This window comes from Colossoma macropomum, unplaced genomic scaffold (assembly GCF_904425465.1).
Source record: "Colossoma macropomum unplaced genomic scaffold, Colossoma_macropomum, whole genome shotgun sequence".
Lineage (NCBI taxonomy): Eukaryota > Metazoa > Chordata > Actinopteri > Characiformes > Serrasalmidae > Colossoma > Colossoma macropomum.
This window is the reverse complement of record NW_023494790.1, coordinates 16,130,763-16,151,810: the sequence shown is the minus strand read 5'-3', so window position 1 is coordinate 16,151,810 and position 21,048 is coordinate 16,130,763. Positions and strand designations below refer to the sequence as shown.

The 21,048-nt window shown below is 37.7% G+C and overlaps 1 protein-coding gene across 13 annotated transcripts in view; it reads left to right on the top strand.

The window, feature by feature from the left end:
- ablim2 (actin binding LIM protein family, member 2) overlaps positions 1-21,048 on the top strand; it is a 91,030-nt gene that overhangs the window by 24,827 nt on the left and 45,155 nt on the right. For all 13 annotated transcript variants that reach the window (XM_036572329.1, XM_036572338.1, XM_036572335.1 and 10 more), the window contains one exon: positions 5,514-5,669. In XM_036572329.1, the coding sequence (XP_036428222.1) occupies positions 5,514-5,669 (156 nt within the window). The remainder of the gene's footprint in view (positions 1-5,513; positions 5,670-21,048) is intronic.

The window sequence follows — 21,048 nt, the reverse complement described above, 5'->3', positions numbered from 1 at the left end:
ATTATAAAACATAATAGTAATAAAACAAAATAAATTAAAACTATAAAAAATAAAGATATAAAAGATCTGAAGGGATCACATGCTTGAATGGGCATGACACCCCCGCATGCAAGCAGCATATTTCTGTTTTATTTAAATTTTCTTTATATGTGTATATGTGTAATAGCATATGAGTTTATAATAAAAATACAAATTTATAAAACCAAAAGCATCACTCACATGCAAGATTCACCTTTTTCTACATCATTTGATTAATCCTTTACATTGTGAGAGCATTTCTTAATGATTGGACCAGTATGGTTCTTGGAATGAAATCTTTTTACATCAACTTCCAATAAAAGTTCCAATAAAAGAACTTTTTTCTTTTTTATGTAATGTTACCATTTTGAAGATACATGGTTTTGTTAGGACAATGATATATATATATATATATATATATATATATATATATATATAGAGAGAGAGAGAGAGAGAGAGAACAGTGATTTGTAAGCTAAATTTGTTTGAAAGCTAACTTTCAAGGGGTTTAAATGCTTTCATAAGGCACTATGCACAATGTTATTAGCAATATTTGTGAAACATACACTTATAAAGTGATACATTAAATTCACTTGATTGTACTTCATTTCCACATCAGTAAAATATATGACATCAATGCAGTTGTTGTCCTTTTTATTTACTTTCTTTCGAGTTTGTTGATGTGATATTTTTTATAGGGATGCGTGAAAATATTGTAATAATATTTGTATTGGTAGATATTTGCTTTCAGACAATATCAGCATCGGAAAGATGTTTAGGTTTAACCGATATTTGACAGATATTTGATGATGTATTTATTGTGCTCCAGAAGAGTAAAATGTTTAGGTGGTGCTAGGTTACAGTGCTAAAATGTCAGTTTTCATGCCATTCATGTCATAAATATGTGTTTTCTCTGTATTGCTAATGCAGGTAGATTTAGTCCCAGTTTCTACATATTGGCCCACTATTCCCATATCACTGTGTCCCTAAACTTTTATTCATGCCGACATTATGTACACATTTGAATAAAATACATTCAATTCATTACTGTTTTTCAGTGTTAAACAAAACAAAACTGGACAAGCAATACAGCTTCACATCTACATAATGCTGCTCAAACCTATGTCTCTAAAGCACTTTGTTAAATGGTTGCCTGACCCTTCCAACATTCTTGTCTTTATTGGAAACATACTTTCCTGCTGAACATCGGTAGTGGGCTCCTGTGGGCACTATCAAACAGTGGGGACTCCAGTGAGCATGTTTCCATTACATTTACTTTACTCCTGAAGAAAACCCCCTTGTCGGTATTCTAGATCTTTAAGTCTTAATCTTGAAGTATCTGCTCAGACATGAAACAGATTTGTGGTCAGAGTTGTTTTAATAGCGAGTTAGCCAAATGTTGTATAATTCAATGCAAATGGAATGGAAAAGTCATGCATCCTCCTGAGCCTGGCAGCTGGAGCAGGTTCATCTCCTGCTTGATTTCTGCTCACCCTCTTAGGCCTGGATGAGATGTGTTTGTGTTGGGTTTAGGCTGCGTGGCCACTGCTGTTTAACAAGTGCACTTGATCTCTCAGAACAGGAAATCATTTTAGTTCAAAAGGGAGACTGTAAACATTCCCAACATGCTTTGCTTGAGATGCAGCTGGGGAAAAGGATTCTCTTAGGGACCAATAAGGTATGTTGACAAGGTCAATGCTGTTGTTGCACAGTATACTGGTGTCAGGGGTAAATTTATTGCAGTGAATGTAAGCCCTTGTGGTAGCACCTATTATGGTGCTACCACAATCTATCTGTAGTTTAGCCAGGGTTGGCAGTGACTTCATACATTACTAGTATGTGTGATGTTAGAGCAGATTTGTGCGATTGACTGGTAATTGTTCACCATATTGTTCATGTGACCCTGGTTTAGCACGGGAGGGCCGTCCTCTGGTCAACCACCAAGCATTCTCTCTTAATGATATAAGTGTGAGTTGCCAGCTTTCCATTGGTTCAGAATGCTTCCCGGCCATGTCTCTTCTGTGCCTGTGCTAAATATTGTCGCTTTGGATAGAAACTGAAGATATGATTTTGATTCAGTATAATAAAGAAACTTTCACTTAATATGAACCACAAAACATAAAAAAATCTAGACAATAACTTAATGTAAGATTCAACTGAGTTTTTTATAAGGCAGATCAGATTTTTTTTATTGTTTATTTATTGTTTTTAGATCACGTTTTTGCACAAGGACATGCTATTTTGTATTCTTTAATTTTTGAAATAAATGTATTTATAAATGTATCTGAGCTAAAACAGTCTGTATACACTATGGCCAAGAATGTACAATATTTAACACTGTATTCATGATTTTATTATAAAATCAACTCATCTTAGGTTATTTTCTGTAATAACACAGCAAATTACTGAAAAGTTGATGGTGAGATGTAATACACACTGTAATTAACTGAGGGTTAAAAAGGTGTAAACATTTTAAAGTTAAAGTCTGTAAAACATGCATTTTAAAAATGCATATTTGAGATTTTCTGTGCATAAACAGTGCAAAACATGGTGAATAAATTAACTTATTTATAGGTCTCATGAAATTAAAAGTACACTTTTTCATACGTAAATTTACAGTGAATTCCTAGCATCCCAGGTTGATGAGCACATTAGAACGTCTGATTGCTCCAAATGATCTGTCCTCCTTCACCACATTCTTCAAAGATGTTTCATGTTTGTCCTTCCTCGTGGTCTTACGTAAGATCTGTGTAGAACCCTCTCAAAGCTCTTTTATCTAATTAAAGGCCCAGCAGCCGTGTTTCTGAACACTGCAGTTGTCAAACCAGCTTCTAGCAGAAGGCGCTTGATGAATGAGCACCAGAGTGAGCTGTAAGCCTCAGAGAACAATTAGCTCAGGGAACAGCCCTCACAAAAGTCCACTACAGAGTCCCAGTGATGGGATGTCCGACAGAAACCAGTTTTGCTCCACGCCCTTTGAAAACAAGTGCCTCTAGCTGAGAGGCAGAAACAGCCCTGTGTTCTTCCAGGAGTTCTGAGCTCCTCACGGTGTGTTACATGTGAAGACAGACTTTCATGAGCTGCTTTCTAAAAAAAACTATAAATGGTATAATAACTTTAATACAGTATTGTAAAAATGAACATTCAGAAGAGTATATTGAAATTTAAAACTGTCAGTAATACATCCTCCCCTCTCTTCTGAGGGTCTCCCATTTACTGTCTTTTGTGGTAAGCACTGTCAGTGATCAAACCTAGTAGGGATGCACTGATATGGGAATTGTTGGCCAATGACAGTATCCAGTTTTTTTCATGAAATATATATATCTGCTGACACTGATGCTGATACATAAAGATTTTTAAAATTAGACTATGTCCACCTGGATTAGCATTATAGAGAAATGTAATCTTTTTTGTAGAGGGTTACAAATACACTAAAAAGAATAAAATACATACATTTTAGGACAGTAGCCCAGCATCTCCTAAACATTATGCTCTTCTGGACTACAATAATACATCATCATATCGCTGCTGTCGGAACAAAACCTCTTATCTCCATTTTTGTCGTTTTTCAGTTTTTGACATAATTTGAAAACACCTGTTGCTCTTTACATTGTTTCAAAATTTCATGATAAATGGACCTACCGAAATAGCCCAAAATTAGTTGGAAAAAAGTCTGGTTCCATTGACTTACATGAAAAGTATAGTATGTTTTCTCCTTCTCGTGTAAAGTTACCATTTTGGAGATGAGGTTATGATGTTTTGTTCAGACAGCAGTGATATATTGGTTTAAAATATTGGCCAAATCCAAATATCTGTTTGATACGGTAATTTTTTTGAAGCAAATCCGTGCATCCTTAAAAACTAGACATCTGAGTACATTCTTCCTTTTTTTATATAGTTTTACAGCTTTATACTGTTTTGTAAGATCACCTTTTTCACAAGAGCGTGCTACTTTGTAGTCTTTTGTTTTGAAATAAAATTTGTATTCATCTCAGCCAGACCAGTCTGTGTAGCAAACCAGAATTCTGTAGAATAAAGACATTTTGACACAAAAATATAAGAACTCATATCAAACCTTTTATGATACAAAAATTTGCAACCAAGTTAAATTTTGTGGGAATAAAAATTCTGGCACCAGTCATATTATATGCAAAAATATGTATGTTGTTATAACCCAAAATCTACAAAGAGGAATAAAAACACAATACCTCATCTATCTCATCTTCAGCATGTCCGTTCCATTAAACATTAAAGAAGGGTCTCTTCCAAAAGTGGCCTAGAAGCATATTTGTTTTTTGTTGAGGTTTTTCTGCATTTTTCTTTTTCCTTGAATCTTAATCCTTGTCAAACAGTGTATTTTCAGATGCTCATTCTGTTTAGACGGCTTGGTTGATTTAAATATAGAGGAATGATTCATAATCTAGCAGAGCTCCCTGTTCTTCTTATCTGCTGCACTAGAGCAAAAGTGGACGTTCTGTTTATTTGCTATATTGTTTGTTTTAAAGTGGAATCAGATTATGACCTCAATTATTTGTGTCTTGGCGATTTTTCTTCTTTGCATTTTGTGGTTGATGTTCAAATGAAAGAAGATAAAGTATACCAGAACAGCCTCTCTGTTGTTGAAGGCAAGCTGAAACTAGCATTCTCAGGTGCTGCGGTAAGAATCCAAACCATGTTTTCCTGTATGACCTCATGTTCTAGATATCCTCTTACTGTGCATCTGTCTGCTTTCCTGCACTGAAAACAGTTTGATCATGTTTTGAACCTGTGTTTTGGTCACCTGTAGATACATTAAGGAGGAAGTGTGGATGTGCAGAATGTGTTAATATGTCCTTGATTGATGTGTGACCTCTCACTGTTTGATCCCTGAGTGTGTGTGCCTGCTGTGAGTGGGATGAGCGTGAACACGTTCGTTTATTTGACACTGATTAACCCATACTTTCTCTTTCTTTTCATCCATGTCTCTGCCTGTCCATCTTTCTCTCTCTCTATCTCTCTTTCACTCTCACTCTCTCTCTCTTTCACTCTCCTTCTCTCTCTCTCTCTCTCTCCATCTCTTTCTTTCACTGCCCCTCTCCATCTCTGTCTTCTGTGTGTGTGTGTCTCTCTCTCTGTCTCTCCATTGCTTTCTTTCGCTGCATCCTCTTCATCTCCCTCTCTCTCTTTCCCCTCTCTCTTTCTCTCTCACTTTCTCTCTCTCTCTCTCTGTTTCTCTCCATTGCTTGCTTTCACTGTGCCCTCTCCATCACTCTCTGTCTTTCTCTCTCTCTCTTTCTCCATTGCTTTCTTTCATCACCCCTCTCCATCTCTGTCTGTCCCTCTATCTTTTTCTTTCCCTGTCCATTGCTTTCTTTCGTCGCCCCCTATCCATCTCTCTCTTTCTCTCTCTCTCCATTGCTTTCTTTCACTGTGCCCTCTTCATATCTCTCTCTTTCTCTCTCTCTCTCTCTCTCTTCTTCTCTGTCTCTTTCTCTCTCTCTCTCTCTCTCCTACAGCATTTCAGCAGCAGGCGGTGCACGGTCCCCTGGAGCAGTCTAAGGGGCCGCCCCAGAGCGGGCCCATTCTGTGTCAGAACTGTGGCAAGGCCTGCAAGGGGGAGGTGCTGCGAGTGCAGAACAAACACTTCCACATAAAGTGCTTCGTCTGTAAAGGTAACGAGTCCAATCACGCATTCTCACACTGCCAAACTCACTGAAATAACTCATATAGGGTGTCAGTGATCTGACATTCATTCATCCGCATTCATGTCCAAAGCAGTTTACTGAAGCGTTTTGAAGGCTCTGCCGCTGACCTTTACAATGAAGGAGTCATAGGATTAACTGAGTGAACAAATGTGCTTTGCAAAGTGCTGTGCAACTGCCAGAGCTTCTTTAGACACACACAAACACACACACACCTGTTCGAACAACTATGCTCAAAGAAATAGAGGACAATGACAGGGTGCCTTTTAGTTTTTCACAGAATACAGGACAGTGAACACTTTAAGTCAGCTGTCATTATACCTATTGTTGCCAGATTGATGGTTAAGAGCAGAAAAGCAGCATGTTTCAGTGGCGAAATTCCAAAGGATAAAACTTTGGCTGCATTCACATTACAAGCCTCATTGCTCAAATCCAGTTTTGCTCAGATCTGATCTTCTAAAAATGATGATTAACATTTGTTTAGGTAAGTGACTCAAATCTGTCATTAACGTGAATGAACCTCATCCTGAAACGACCCACATGTGTGTGATGAACAGCAAAAAACTAGCAGAGCAAGCCTTTGTTGTGAGGATAATTAGCTCCGAGCAGCTCTCAGCTGTACATTATTAGAGCGAGATGAAAGTGAAAAAGAATCAGATGTGTCGCTTTTCCACCGTTTATTGGCACTAACTTCAGGTTCGGCACTGCTGCCACGTAAACACTGAATGATGGAGTATGCGCAGTAAAAAAAAAAAGGAACATATACATTTGGATCTGAGCGTTATCTTTAAGGTCACAAGGCCACAAATTGGATATGCATCTGATCTTGGACCACATATGAAAATGGTTCAGATCTGATTTTAAAAAGATCACATTTGTGTGTCAGGTCTGTGTCACGTTAAGACAAAAAAAGGGAGTTGTGCCACTTCACCCTGGTAATGTGAATGTAGCCATACAGAAATGTCTTTGTGCGAGAGCCCAACTGATTTGAAATTTGCAACCAAGACAATTTTTGTGGGAATAAAAATTCTGAGAACCAATCATATCAGATGCTGTAATTTTGTATTTGTATTTATGTTTTGGATTTAAATTTTATACTCCAGTACTTTTAGATATGATTGGGAGTTCTAGTTCTCAACTGTGCCAGTTAAATAGACAGCAGGAACTCACAGTCTTAAATAATATAAATATTGTAGCACTGAATGTGTAGCTACCCAGAGTTCTTTGCAGTTTTAATTTCTGTTCATTTTCAGTAGTTCTGTTCATTGAAAAAGGTTATAACATGTTATTCTTCTGATAAACGTTTACATGTTTTTCTTATATCAACCATGATGGATGTTAGTTCGGCTTCACAGTTCAGAATGTATTGCTGTGATATTTTTAAACAGGGAGCAGTTATTGTCAGTTTTGTTTTGTTCTATATAGTTATATTTTCTTACCCAGTGGCACAGCCATCTGAGGTTTAGCCCTGTTGACAGGAAATCACAAGCTTAAATTCCAGTGATGCTGCAAAAAAGCGTTGCTTTGTATTGGCCCCATTATCTGTGCTATTTCAGTGGAAGTGTCAGTATCATCCAGTATAACAGCTCTGCCTATACAGTGCTGTGCAAAGCTTGGAGACCACCCTTTATTTATTTAATTTCTAGTCAAAACAGCCATAAAGTTTAGTATTGGAAACAAGCAAAAACCATATATTAAACAGAAAATAACAGATTTTTCAATATTTAGTGTGTCTACCCTTTGCCTTTATTACACCTTTTAGGTTGTACAGGTTGTATTTTCATCTTATTGCGATCCAAACACATTCATTGATGTTAAGGTCTGGACTCTGGGGCGGTCAGGCCACAGTTCTGAGAACACCAGCAGCTTCTTTGTTTGTTGTGTAGATTTTCTTCTTTTTTGTCTGTTTCCTTTTCTCAGCAACAGCTTCTTGACTGCTACACATCCTTTCAGATCCATTGTGTTGAGTTGTCTTCTCACAGTGGAAGGATGGACAGAAACACCTGTGGATTTTTTAGATCTGAAATGAAGATGAAAGCTTTAAATGCTGTTTATCTGAAGGTTACAGTTTTGGTGGTCTACCAGCTTGTCTATGGTTGTAAGGAGTCCCATCATAATAATTTTTTAACTTCTTTTTTGGAAATTCCTATTTTTTACATATTTTCCTTTGACTTTCCCCTTCTTTATGCAAGTGGATTATCTTATATCTCCTTAGAAAAATCCCCGTGAAAAATGAATATAATTTTTCTCTTTTTTACAGGAAATTAAATACATGAAAGATGGTCTTTGACTTTGCACAGTGCTTTGAATCACTCGGCCTTCCTATATACCTGTAGACGTATATGAGGTTTTGTTAGCAAGAGAACACAGACGTTTAATAACACCCACAGGCCTGGCTATGTACTTCTGGCTAAAAAAAGAGTTAAATAGTTACATTTGACACTTTTTATGCAGCAAAATTTCATTCAGATATTCAGTGCATGTGTGTGTGTGCATGTTTGTGTGTGCATGTGTGTGTGTGCATGTACTGTAAGCAGGGCCGTTACTCCCAGCGGCTGTTGTCTGTGTAATGTTGTTGTGAACACAGATGCTGGTTGCTAGGTGACCTGCGGGTTCAGATGGCATCTGGCTCTTGCGAGAGTTTAGCACATTTATTCTTACATCAGTGTTTGAGCCTTGATCACGCACGCTCCTCCCATAAGTGCAAAGTACAGCCTCCAAAACATCAGGCAATGACCTTTCTCACTTTAACACGAGTGATAACCACAAACCCTACAGCCACAGTCAGGGGTGTGTAAAGTAATGTTCTTGTCCTCACTGTCCAAGCCTATGTGAGATCTTGAGTTTGGTCATAACAGGAGAATACTTTCCCTTCGCATTCCATTTCAGGAGTTCAGGATAAATTACATTTCATCTAATTTACAGATTCTGTCAGCTGTCATCTGGTATCAGTGTCATGAAACAGGATAAAAGAGAGAAATGGAGGGAGGGAGAGAGAGAGAGAAAGCAATAGAAAGCAGTGGAGAGGGAGATCTTAACAGTGTTGAGAAACTGTATGTTCCTAATATTTCACTGTATCATGGTATCAGATGCTGTTTAAGTCTGCATTAATAACATTAATGAACCTATTTTTCCTGAATACTGGCACTGCTAAAGGAATATCTTATAAACCTGATGTAGCTTGTTTGTCTTCTTTTAAAACTACATCAAAGATAAACTTACACTGTATTGTAAGTATAAACCAGATTCTAGAAAAGGATCATTACTATATATGTCATATATAATGCCAATTAGGGCCACTGAACAGCAGTATGTGCTGCTATGTGTGTGTTGTTGTGCCAGAGGGCTCCTAGTGCCAGCTCACTGAAGGGGAACTCTCAGTGAACGTGTTGGTCATTTGCAATTAGCACATGCATTCAGAGGAGTTTCCTTTTACACAGCCTCTCCGAGGCCCAAGTCATTCAGCAGAGACATCCCACAGGCCCAAAATACTTCAGCTATGAACAGCCTGGTGGTCAGATCAGACTAAGGATCAGAATTGTTTATTGTTTGGCTTTTTTAGGTTTTCACACACAAGGACTATGACCAAAATGGAGCCCTTCTCTCTCGTTAGTATTGCGCTATATAGGGCAGAACTATTTAGTTTACTACATAGAGGTAAAACCACATCGCCAACCTGCGTCAGCTTTCACTAGTCACATAAACAAACCAGGAATAGTTGCTTGAGAGGCTGAAGTTTCGTTTTTAATAGCTGTGGATATTTGATAACCACTTTTAAAAGTTCAGAGGATGAGGATCAGAAAAAAATACAAACTTAAAAATAACTCATGAAATTCTTGGTTCATGATTCCAGTAACCTGCAGTTACCACTCTGTGTTTTTTGCTATATGATGTGCAGTAAATACATTAGGGTCTTTGTTTTTAACTGTACAGTGCTGCTGTTTTTCACTGAGTCGAGAGCGTATGATAATTTCATTTTTAGTGGCTCAGCAGCCGCTGCTAAAGTATATTTTCATCGGATTAAGTGATCTACTCACAGAAATTACAAGTGCACTGTGGATGATGACCACACAACAATGCCTAAATAGGGATCAATATCAGTCACAGCTGAGGAATTTGTCATGGTTTATAGCTTACAGAAAAAGTGTTTCTGATCATTAGGAATGCTAGGTATTTTTAAATCTTGATTAAAAACTTTTTTTTTTGCTTTCAACCAGCAGACACCTAGTGTTTTTTAGGTCTTTTTTCTTCTAGAATTTGTAATTGTGCTGTTATTTAATTTAAACTGTAGTATTTTATCTTTCCAATGTTTTACCTATATTCCAGTGTAAAGCATTTTGTGACTTTCTAACTCAAATAAAAAGTGCTTTAAAAATAAAGAATGTGTTATGAGCATGTATTAGGAGCCTTAACTCATATCTGTTTTTTGCTTCATTGTTTTTGCTCAGTGCTACTCTTTAGGTTTCCAGCCATAATGGTAAATTGATATTTACAGTAGCCCATCATAGGGCTGGACAATATCATGATACTTATTGTTATTGTGATAAATCATGTCACATTACATCACAATATGCTTTTCTGGGCATGTCATGCTTTTCTGACTAACTGCATGTTTCATTACAAAAAGAGCACAATTAATATTGATCCATTAGAATTGTGAAATGTTTAATACAAATCATTGGATTTACAGTTTTTGATACCAGTGGCACTAGTGGTTCTTTTTTGTTTATTCCAACTTATCAGATGTAAGAAGACATAAATATCATGGCATATTGTGTATCATGATAACTTCTTGAAGTATCACAATATTATATTTTTGCCATTTCACTTTTCAACTTTATGTATTGTAGCAATTTTCTTTAACTCATATAAGCATTTACTTTTGGTCTGGAGTGACATAATTCTCATAGAATGACTTCACATTGGCCGCAGGGGGATATGTGGTGTTATTTTCACAGGAAATGTGTGTGTGTGTAGGTGTGTGTGTATTTCCAACACACAGTGTCCTCTCACACCCTCATTTGTTATGTAAAGCATGTAGCGACCAGATAGCGATACTGTTTTTCGACATGTTAGCCCTTCTGGAAGGTTTAGATAGCTGTCTGGCAGATCGATAGGATGCACTGGGAAACAATCTGGGAAAGAGCTGTCTGTTCTTGTTCTGAACAGACCATGAAAACATGACAGTATTATTCAGGGCCGCTGGGAGTGCATTACTTCACACAGAGTGGACCCACCCGAACCCCGCTCCAAACACGTGAGCCCTGACTCAGAACGCCCTCACATGGATTTATATGCATCGATCGAAAACAAATCCATGTGCAAAGGTACAGAACGCCTATTTGCTTTTTATTTCACAGAGGAGGAGAGGTGGAACAGGGCCAGGGTCCTTAATGGCTTACACTATGTGGCCAAAAGTATGTGGACCTTGCACCTCCATGAGCTTGTTCTACATCCCATTTCAAAACCATGGGTGTTATTATGGAGTTGCCCCCCCTTTGCAGCTATAAAACCTCCAATCTTCTGGTAAGACTTTCTACAAGATTTTGGAGTTTCTGTGGGAATTTGTTTTCATTCAGTCAAAAGAGCATTTGTGAAGTCAGGCACTGATATTGGATGAGAAAGCCTGGCTCACAATTGACATTGCAGTCCATTCTAAAGGAGTTTAAGATCAGAGCTCTGTGCAGGCCACTGGAATTCCTCCACACCAAACTTGTCAATCCATTTCTTTATGGAGCTCACTTTGTGCACAGGGGCACAGTCATGCTAGAACAGGAACAGTCCTTTCCGAAACAGTTGCCACAAAGTTGGAAGCATGTAGTTGTCTTTGTATGCAGCAGCATTGACATTACCTTTCATTGGAACTAAGAGTCTGTGCCCAAATTCTGAAAAACCACCTCAGACCATTATTCCTCCTCCACCAAACTTTACTGTTGGCATTCTTCATTCTAGTACGTAGCTCCTGGCATCCTCCGAACCCAGATTCATCCATCAGACTGCCAGATATCAAAGCATGATGCATCATTTCAGAGAACACGTTTCCACTATTCCAGATTCCTTTTTACACGTTGCATTTTACACCACTTAATCTGGCGCTTAGCATTGCACATAGTGTTCTTAGGCTTATGTGTGTCTGCTTGACATTGGAAACCCATTTCATGAAGCTCCCTACATACAGTTCATGTACTGAGGCAGTTTGGAATTTTGTAGTGAGTGATGTGACAGAGAATAGACAATTTTTACAAGTGACCTCACTCTGTGAGTTTGTGTGTTTTAGTGCTTTGTGGCTCTTAGATGCTTCCATTTCACAACAAAAGCACTTACAGTTGACCAGGGCAGATCTAACAGAGCAGAAAACTGACTTCAAGAACTGACTTGTAACAAAGGTGGCATCCTGTGACAGTGCCAGGCTTAAAGTCACTGAGCTCTTCAGTATGACCCATTCTGCTGCCAATGTTTGGTGTCTTTGTCTTATGTGTAAATTTTGACTGAAAATGTAAGTGGTCACTTAGGAATAGGGGGTTGGTTTTGTCCTCAGAGCTGATTGGTAGTATGATTTACTTTTGAGTGATTGATAAGATACTAAAGTAAGTAGTTAAACATTTCGATACAGTGATCACTAATAAGCACATTCCATTAAGACCCCATACTTAATTATTGGCTTGATAAGTTAGTAACTGTTGACTTGGCTTAATGAGGACATAATAATGCATACCTAAAATTATATGTCACAGATTACGATGTACAATACACAAATAAAAGTGCTTAGAAACATGTTTCATTCACCCATAGTTAGTAATGCTTAGTAATGATCAGGCACTGGCTTAATAAGGCTTAATAACAGCACTATAAGTGCATTATAATGTCACCCTACACCATAGTGTTACTACAAATACACATACAAAGTAAACAACAACTATGGTTTGCACTGTATTTGTGCTGCTCTCTCCCTCTCTCTCTCTCTCTCTCTCTCTTTGTGTGTGTATGTGTGCATATTTCCAGAAAATGCCTCTCTTACAATGAATGACCTACACCCTACTGAGAACACCCAAGCGCAGCTGCCTTTTATTTTCCTCAGTCCCCCTGTGTGCGCTTTTGTCCAGTACACACATGTCTCACACACACACATGCACACGTACATGTCCACCCCACAGTTCAGGAGTGTGTCCAGATTTTGAGTTTGGCAGGGAGAGGGGAAAGATGTTGAAATGGTCTGAGTATGATAAGGGGTGTAGTGCTCAGGTCTCAGAGAGAGGAGGGGCTCTTGATACATATCACTACTGTGTTTTCAGCACGTATGAGGTGAAAGGTAATCATCACATGCAGTGTACATTGTAATGTACCCACGGTACTATTCAAAAGGTTAGAATCATCGTTCATAGATAGATAGATAGATAGATAGATAGATAGATTGATAGATAGATGGATGGATGGATGGATGGATGGATGGATGGATGGATGGATGAAATTGACGTCCAGAGTGGGTTATATTTAAAACTTGGTGATCAAATCTTGAGGTACATGACTTATCTGCAAAAAATAGATATTTACAGTACATTACATATAATTTACTCATTCTTTCCAAAATACTTGCATATAAAAAAGCACCTAAAGATACATTCTGTTGTCTTGTTTGTAATATTTTAATCTACAATAAGAGAGTTAATATTGAATAATAAATAAGAATTATTACTACAATACACATTCAGAAGTATCCAGACACTCTTTCTAATTAGCAAATTTAGTTTAAGGTGCATTGCATTTAGAATGGGATGCTCTGGAGAGGTCACCATGCCCAATGCCAAGCATCAACTAGGGGTGTAAAGCCCCCCAGCTTTGGGCTCTGGAGTGAAGTAGCTCCATTGAACACACTTTGGGATGAGCTGGAGTGGTGTATTTGATCCAGAATCACCCAACATCAGTACCTGATTCACTAATGTTCTTATGGCTGAATGCAATAAAATCCTCACAGCAATGTTCCAACATTGAGTGGAAAGCATTCCCAGAAGAGTAGAGGCTGTTATTGCAGCAAAGAGGGTACAAATGAATGAGCAGATGTCTAGACATTTAGTGTTTGACAAGTAATTCCAGACTTTTAAAAGGATGTGTATACAGATACACACAATCCCTAACATGATCACTGGATACACGGAAATGCAAACATACAAGCAGACAGATAAACACATGCAAACAAATGATATACAAACTTTCTACCCACCCACTGATCTGCGGTTAGTTAAATTAGACTAACATGTCTGCAAGTGTCCAAAACCCCACTGAGTGCTATTATGAAAATCATAATGTTAAACTGACATGATAAAGGCTTTTAATTATTGTAGCTTTGAGACTTGTGTAAGCTTTCGAGTTGTTTAGAGTGAAACAGGCTACACTGTAAAACAGAAATAAGGGATTTATGAGACAGTATTGGTGGTTTTGTCTGCAGATGATTTAACTAAGACCTCATTTCTTATTGCATGCTCACACTAGGAAATTAGATCAGGCCAAATGAATGAAATTGAGCTAAATGAAATTGAAATTGCCCAAATCCAATTGAATTGCCTCATTGTGTGGGTGTAGGTTGGGGAGGCTGTGTGTGTGTGTGGGGGGGGGGTACATTAAAGCTGGGCCCCTCACCTTTCAGTATCATGTAAATCTCCAGCAAAGCACTGCCCTTGCAACAAAAAAAAACAGGGGGTTGGTGAAGGACAAGCATTCAGAATCAAGGACAGATGTACTGCTTCAGCCATTAGGGGTCTCTAACCTTGTTATTGACATGATGCCAGTATTGAGACAGGCTATAGGGGATTGAGACCTTTGGGGAAGAAGCACTAATAACTTGTTATACCACCCTAGAGATTCTATACAGTAGAGAACAGAGCTTAATTTTCAACTTCAGAGGCACACAGTCTCCTTCACATGCATTAGCATGTAGATACTTGCAGAGAAAGACACAAGCTGCTTGCCTGAAATATTGTATTGTGACGTGCTATTAGTTTCTAGTGATAATAGTTTATAGTTTCTAAAAACATTTCATGATATCAAGACAAAGAGGAAATGCAGGTTCAAACTGGAGATGGGCAATATGACAATATTGTATTGTTATTGTGAGAAATTGTGTTATTGCGATAAACAGTACATATTATTGATATCGTCTGTACTTAAAGAACACAAATCAGCTGCATGTTCCATTACAAAGATGGTTTAATTGCTTCTGTTTAATTGAATTTAGTGCAACACAGTATTCGTGTCAAAATATTATGATACATATCATGTGAAAATGTTTTGAAGTATTGTAATACAGTATTTTTGCTGCATTGCCCACCCCTGGCTTAAACTTGTGAGAACAGAATATAAATGGAATGTAGATGTAATGTTATTTGTGCATAATTTAGTATGTAATTGAATGTGTTATTATAAATTTACATTTAAACAGTATAGCAAAATAAAACAAATGCAGTAAAACGATGTGCATGCTCTTTTCTGTCAGACACTGGTTCAGCCTCATCTATATTAATGGCACTCGCACACAATACAACTCTGACAATAATTCATGAGGCCTACATCACAGAGAGGATGGATGCAGGAGGCGGTATATCTATATCTATCTATCTATCTATCTGTATATATGTATATATATATATAACCAATAGTTATTGTGCAGTTCAGCATTTTTAATACATTAAGATTGCATTGAGATATGTTGTATCAGTTGTTGTCAGGAATAGTAAAAACTAAATAAATAAAATATTGAAATGATTTTTGCCTGAGCTCTTTGTATTTGATTTACTGAGTTAGTTCAGGAAAATAGTATTTCACAAATGTAGCTGTAGCTTTGAGGAACTGGGCTGTAATTGTTCTATCTAAGCATATAAAAATACACAGTAAAACCAACATCCTGAAAAGAAAATTGCAAAACCATTTCTGGCTGAGGTGATATAGTGATCCCCATATATAATGAGATGCAATACGTTATTTTTTAGTAACACTCATCAAACAGCACGAACCTGCTGTGTCTTGTACCTCTCAGACACACAGAAATGATGAATAGCGTGGGTGTCGTGTTTCTAATGTGCTAGTTCTAATCAAGGCGTACTGCATTGTTCCAGCTTGTATATGACATCACGCAGAGTATTAATACCGCAAACTCCTGTACTGTCGAACATAGGCCGTGCATGATTCACTAGTAGGTGGAAAAAATGGGTGCAGTGAATGTGTCTGTTAATCCTGTTTATGTAACACCTGCTTGCAATGGGGCTGTTTATAATCATGTGAAGAAGTAAAGTGCTTCATGTCAATAAAGATTGGTGCTGTTTTTACTAAATGCACTTTACCTACCATTTTACAGATAGATTTTAAAGGGCAGCCTGTTTTAGTGAGAACCTAAAAAACAGATTTTTAGTGTACATCACTGGGGTGAAATATGAGGAAGTGCTGGCTTGCTGAGAGCAGATTGAGTTTCTCTGCTGTCTGCAAAGTGCTCATTCTAGCTCTCTCCTTCAACCCATTAGTATGATTGCTTTCACTAGCAGCTTTCATTTGCAGCAGTGCTGTCAGATTTGAATTTATTTCTTTATTTGTATTGCTCTTAATGTTTCTAGGCTGCTAGTTGTAAGGCTTTCATTTGAAAGGTGACGTCAGTTCAGAGTAGAGCTTGACAGCCACACAGAGACAAAGTGTGACTGAATATTAAATTATTTAGCTTTTAGAAGAAGCCTGTTGTTGCAAATGACAGAAATAAAGCATGTTTTAATGTGATGTTATATCTTATTTGAAGCTCATTGAAACAAATGCAGAAGTTATGAACATGGATTCTAAACTTTTAGTCCAAACATTCGTGTTTGTCAGTAGAAGAGGAGGTTATTGATGGGGAGGAGATGATTTGAATTCTGTAAAAAAAAATTAATTGTTGTGCATACTGTCTTGTTTTGCACAATGAAAGAGTGATTTACATGTTTAGCTATTTATTGTCAATACAGAATGTAAATCAATTGTGAATTATGCAACTATGTAGATAAATGTGTAATTGCATTTGAACAGTATAGCAAAACAATAATAATAACTCTCATAAAACATTTTTATCTCAAATGAAATAAACTGCTGTCTCATTATTTAGGATTTAGTCTAGCTGTTGTTATTGGATGAGTTGGTGTAAGTAGGCTGAATCTGAAATCCCTCACTAATGAAAGTGAACTCAGGCCAAGGCTCAATTGTTTGGAGCTGGTGTGTTGAAAAGGCTCTGTTTCATACTCTTGACTCCAGCCTGGCTGTTTTACACTCTATCCTCTTTTCACTTTTTGCTCTTTTCGTTCTGGATGACTGTATCATCACTTGATTGTATTTGAGAACATTAACAGTTAAACAGTAACACAGTGCAAATGGAAGTCTTTTATAGTGACTTTTTCAGATAGATAAATCCTCCTTCTGTGGCACAATGCAGTCTGTGTTACATAGAAGTGTGCAATACTGCATTTCCACACTGTATGTTTGTACATTGGCAGCTGATTTCACCAAGACTGATTTACTGTTTAATATGGAGTGAGCTTTATGGCCTAATTAGCTGCTGTTTAACTGTAAACATGTTTTCTGTAAGCCCTCTTATCTTTCATCACTCCATTATTTTCAGCCATTAGGAATTGTTTTTTTTCTGGCTGGACTTTTCAGTTGTTCCATTTAGTCTTTTTACAGCTGAAACTATTTTTGTTGCACCAGCTCGATGCAGAAGTTCTGATAAGTGACCAGAAATGTTCATGTTAAGTGGTTGCACCTCTTTACTATGTACATTCTCAGGCCACTCTATTAGGAATACCTTTTAAATTCTGGGTAGGACAGCTGCTTTGCTCTCAGAACAGCTGGAATTCTTCATTACTTTGATTCTGCTCAGTGGTGGAAACATTCTTTTGAGATTTTATTGACATAATTGCATCAAGTAATTGCTGCAGATTTGTCAGCTGCACATTTATGCTTTGAATCTCCTGTTCTAGCACATCCAAAAGGTGCTCTACTGGATTCGGATCTGGTGACTGGAGAGGCCTTTGAGGTACAGTGTGCTCATTGTCAAGTTCATGGAAACCTTATGCGATTTTGTGCTTTGTGACAAGCGCATTATCCTCCTGGAAGTAGCCATTATATCATGACGTCAAGGTTTTAAATGCTGTGTGTTCAGAGATGCCTTTCTGATCACCACTGTTGTAAAACAGAGCTCCTGTCAGCTTGAACAAGTCTGGCCATTCTCCACTGACCTGTATATCAACAGAGTGTTTCTGCACTCAGAACTGCTGCTCGCTCAGTGTTTTCCACGCCATTCGGTGTAAACACTAGAGACTGTTGTGGGTGAGAATCCCAGGAGAGCAGCAGTTTCTGAAATGCTCAAACCATCCCAACTCACTCACATTCACAGTCACTCACATCATATTTTTCCCCATTTTGATTTTAATCAAAGCAAATTCAATGACTGAGCAGGTGTAGTGGCCAAGGAGTGTATATACTAAAACAATACTTGCAGGAAGATCCTGACTAAACAAATCATGTCAGTTTACAGGAGATATGTCAAACAAAGTAATATCCCTTTAGCGTTTATTCAAGAAATTTGTATTACATATTACATTATCATTTATAGGAGACTCCAGGTAGTGTGCATAGGAGAGACCTGAGTGAGCTCACTTTCCTCTCAAGGTGACCTGTCTCAACTGGAGCTCACATGATTCTGCTAAGCCCAGGTGATCTTGTAAGGATGCTGTTTTATTCATCAGGCCATTGATTGGAATTTCACCGACAAAGTTCTCGTGAAACCAAAGATGCTGTTGTCTTAAGGCATAGTCTGTTTGATCATCAGGGCTATGATCCTTGTTGTAATCATCAAAGGTGTAAAATGCCCTGATGCATTGATCTGAACATGGACTGCATCAGTTTTGCAGTTTTAGAACTATTTTAATTGATTATAATAATCAAAAAAGAATTCTCAGTCTATTTTTAAATGTAATAATCCAAAAGAGCTTGATGTATTGTTCATTATTACCTGTATTTCACTTCTGTATAAATAAGTGCTCCAGTTCTATTTGTGAAACAATTCTGAATTGTGTCAAAATAATCAAATCAATTCAGATTGTATTTCCTAAAAAATCATCATTGAAATTAATCAGTGTGCAGTTAGAAATTTACAATTGTAGTAATCCCTTTGTACCCCCTAGTAATGTTAGGGGGCTGTTATACATTTTAATTAAGTGGTTAACTGAAAATAAAACTACGGACAATTTTCTAAAGTTGGTAGCCGTTGACTAGAGGATACAGCCATGATGATGGTGATAAAGAAGACAATGTTGATGAACTACAGTAGCCCTCACGGTTCAAAGAGATTATGAATGGGCATATATAGATGTTAGCGGTTGATGACTCATTAACGCATTAGGTTGTGAGGGAGTGCCGTGCCTGCAGTAGTGCTCATACTGCTACATTGGGCTTGGCCCTGGCTTTAAACCTTCTGGCCAAACATGGAGCTGCAGCTTTAGCTATGTGTGTATGACCTGAGTATCATATGGGTGCCCATGCATTTATGTATGTGCATGCCATGCTTGCGTTAGAGTATGCCATTGCTTTCACACTTTTATTCTTAGGTTATGAGTAAAGTATGAGTAAATGTCATGCATAAGCTGTGGATGGGATCCATTGACCTGTATCAAAAGGCAATAATCAGAAATGTCATAATAAATGAGAGTGTGAATGACTGTAAGTTGAAGTTGGTATTTGTGAGATTTCAGGGAGGGGTAGGAGCCCTGTTCAGGGCTTTGAGGCATGTGGATCAAGGCATGCCTCTGTAAACGATACCCACTGCTCGCTGTGCCAGAGTATGTGTGGCTCGAATGGCCGTCATTTACCCACAGAGCTCCTGCTACATGATGGGAAACACCTGACCTTTGACCTAATGTTACACTTGAAAGGGCTGATATTCAGTTTAGAATGATAACTAAGACTCTTTTTAGCCTCATACTCTTTTTTGAGTCTCATAGTTTTTAAAGGTATAGTTCTGTAAATAAATAGATTTACACAGCTCTTCCCCTACCCTGAATGCAGTTGGTCAGCCAAGTTTGGTGTCAGAAGTTTACTTCTTTAGCTTTGTGCTTGAGCTAACTGTAGCTAACAAGTAATGAAAGCTAATTTTCACAAATTAGCTTTGGACAGATTACATGCTTAAATCATCACACACTCGCCTCAAACTGAGCTGAGTTTTTAAGTAATTTCAAACAGACTTGCTTATGTGGTTTCTGACACTGTATGACATACTGTTATGTATAAAATAGTACATGTGTATGTTACTTAAAAAGCAGAAGAGTGAAAAGAGTGTTTTTAGATCCAACTGGCAGCATAAAATATGATAAAATACACAATTTTCAAAAAACAATTTGTTACTATTACTAATAATTGACATAAACAAGTGTTCTGCCAAGAAATGTGGTTCCTTTAGAGTATCGATGGACCGCTGAATCAAAACATTTGGTCGCCTATCGCTGTACAATGTGGTCATTTCATACATTTTAAACTTTATGTCCTACTACAATGAACATATAATAACACAGCACTGTTTAATGTAACAACTTTCACTTTCTAAGTACTTTTTGGTCACCAAATTACCACCGCGAGTCTTATTTAGCACCAATCCAGCGCTGCCCCTCCTCTCATGCTGAGGCTGAATCTTAAATGGTTCCCTGATCCCTACATAGTGTATGCTCATTTGGGACTCAGCCACATCCATACTCGATAAATGATGCGCTGTTTGGCATGTCGAGGCTATAATGTCTGAACTTTCATAGCTAGCACACTTTTTAGGGAGTACGAAGCCGTTATTCAGCCTGGGTTTGACGCTACTTCAGACTGAAACATGAACATTTAAAGAACGCAATCCATTCAAATAGCCATACAATGGCCAGTCAGATTTTAGGACCAGAGCTATCCGTTATATGATATTATATTGAAGCTGTAAAGAGCCACATCACACTTCTGACATGAGTGTGTTCAGCCTCGGCATCACTGCCCTTGACAAGCATTTGTGTTTTTCAGCATCCGTCTTGAAGAAAAGTCCAAAGGCAAAAATGTTTTGAAGTTTTTTGAAGTTTTCAGAAGTTGCGCTGGACAACTCTATTAGCAGTCATATATTAAAACATGGCTTTTACAACATTAAAGCCTTGCTATGATTGGATCTGATAGATGATGTATTTTATCCTCTGACTGGCTACCAAGCAATGACAAAACTAAAAAAAAGATGGTTATATAGTCACTTAAGTTTAAACACATCTGGAATGCATTACAGCAGGACGTTGTTCTTAGGGTTAACAACTCAACATGGTTTGGTACACAC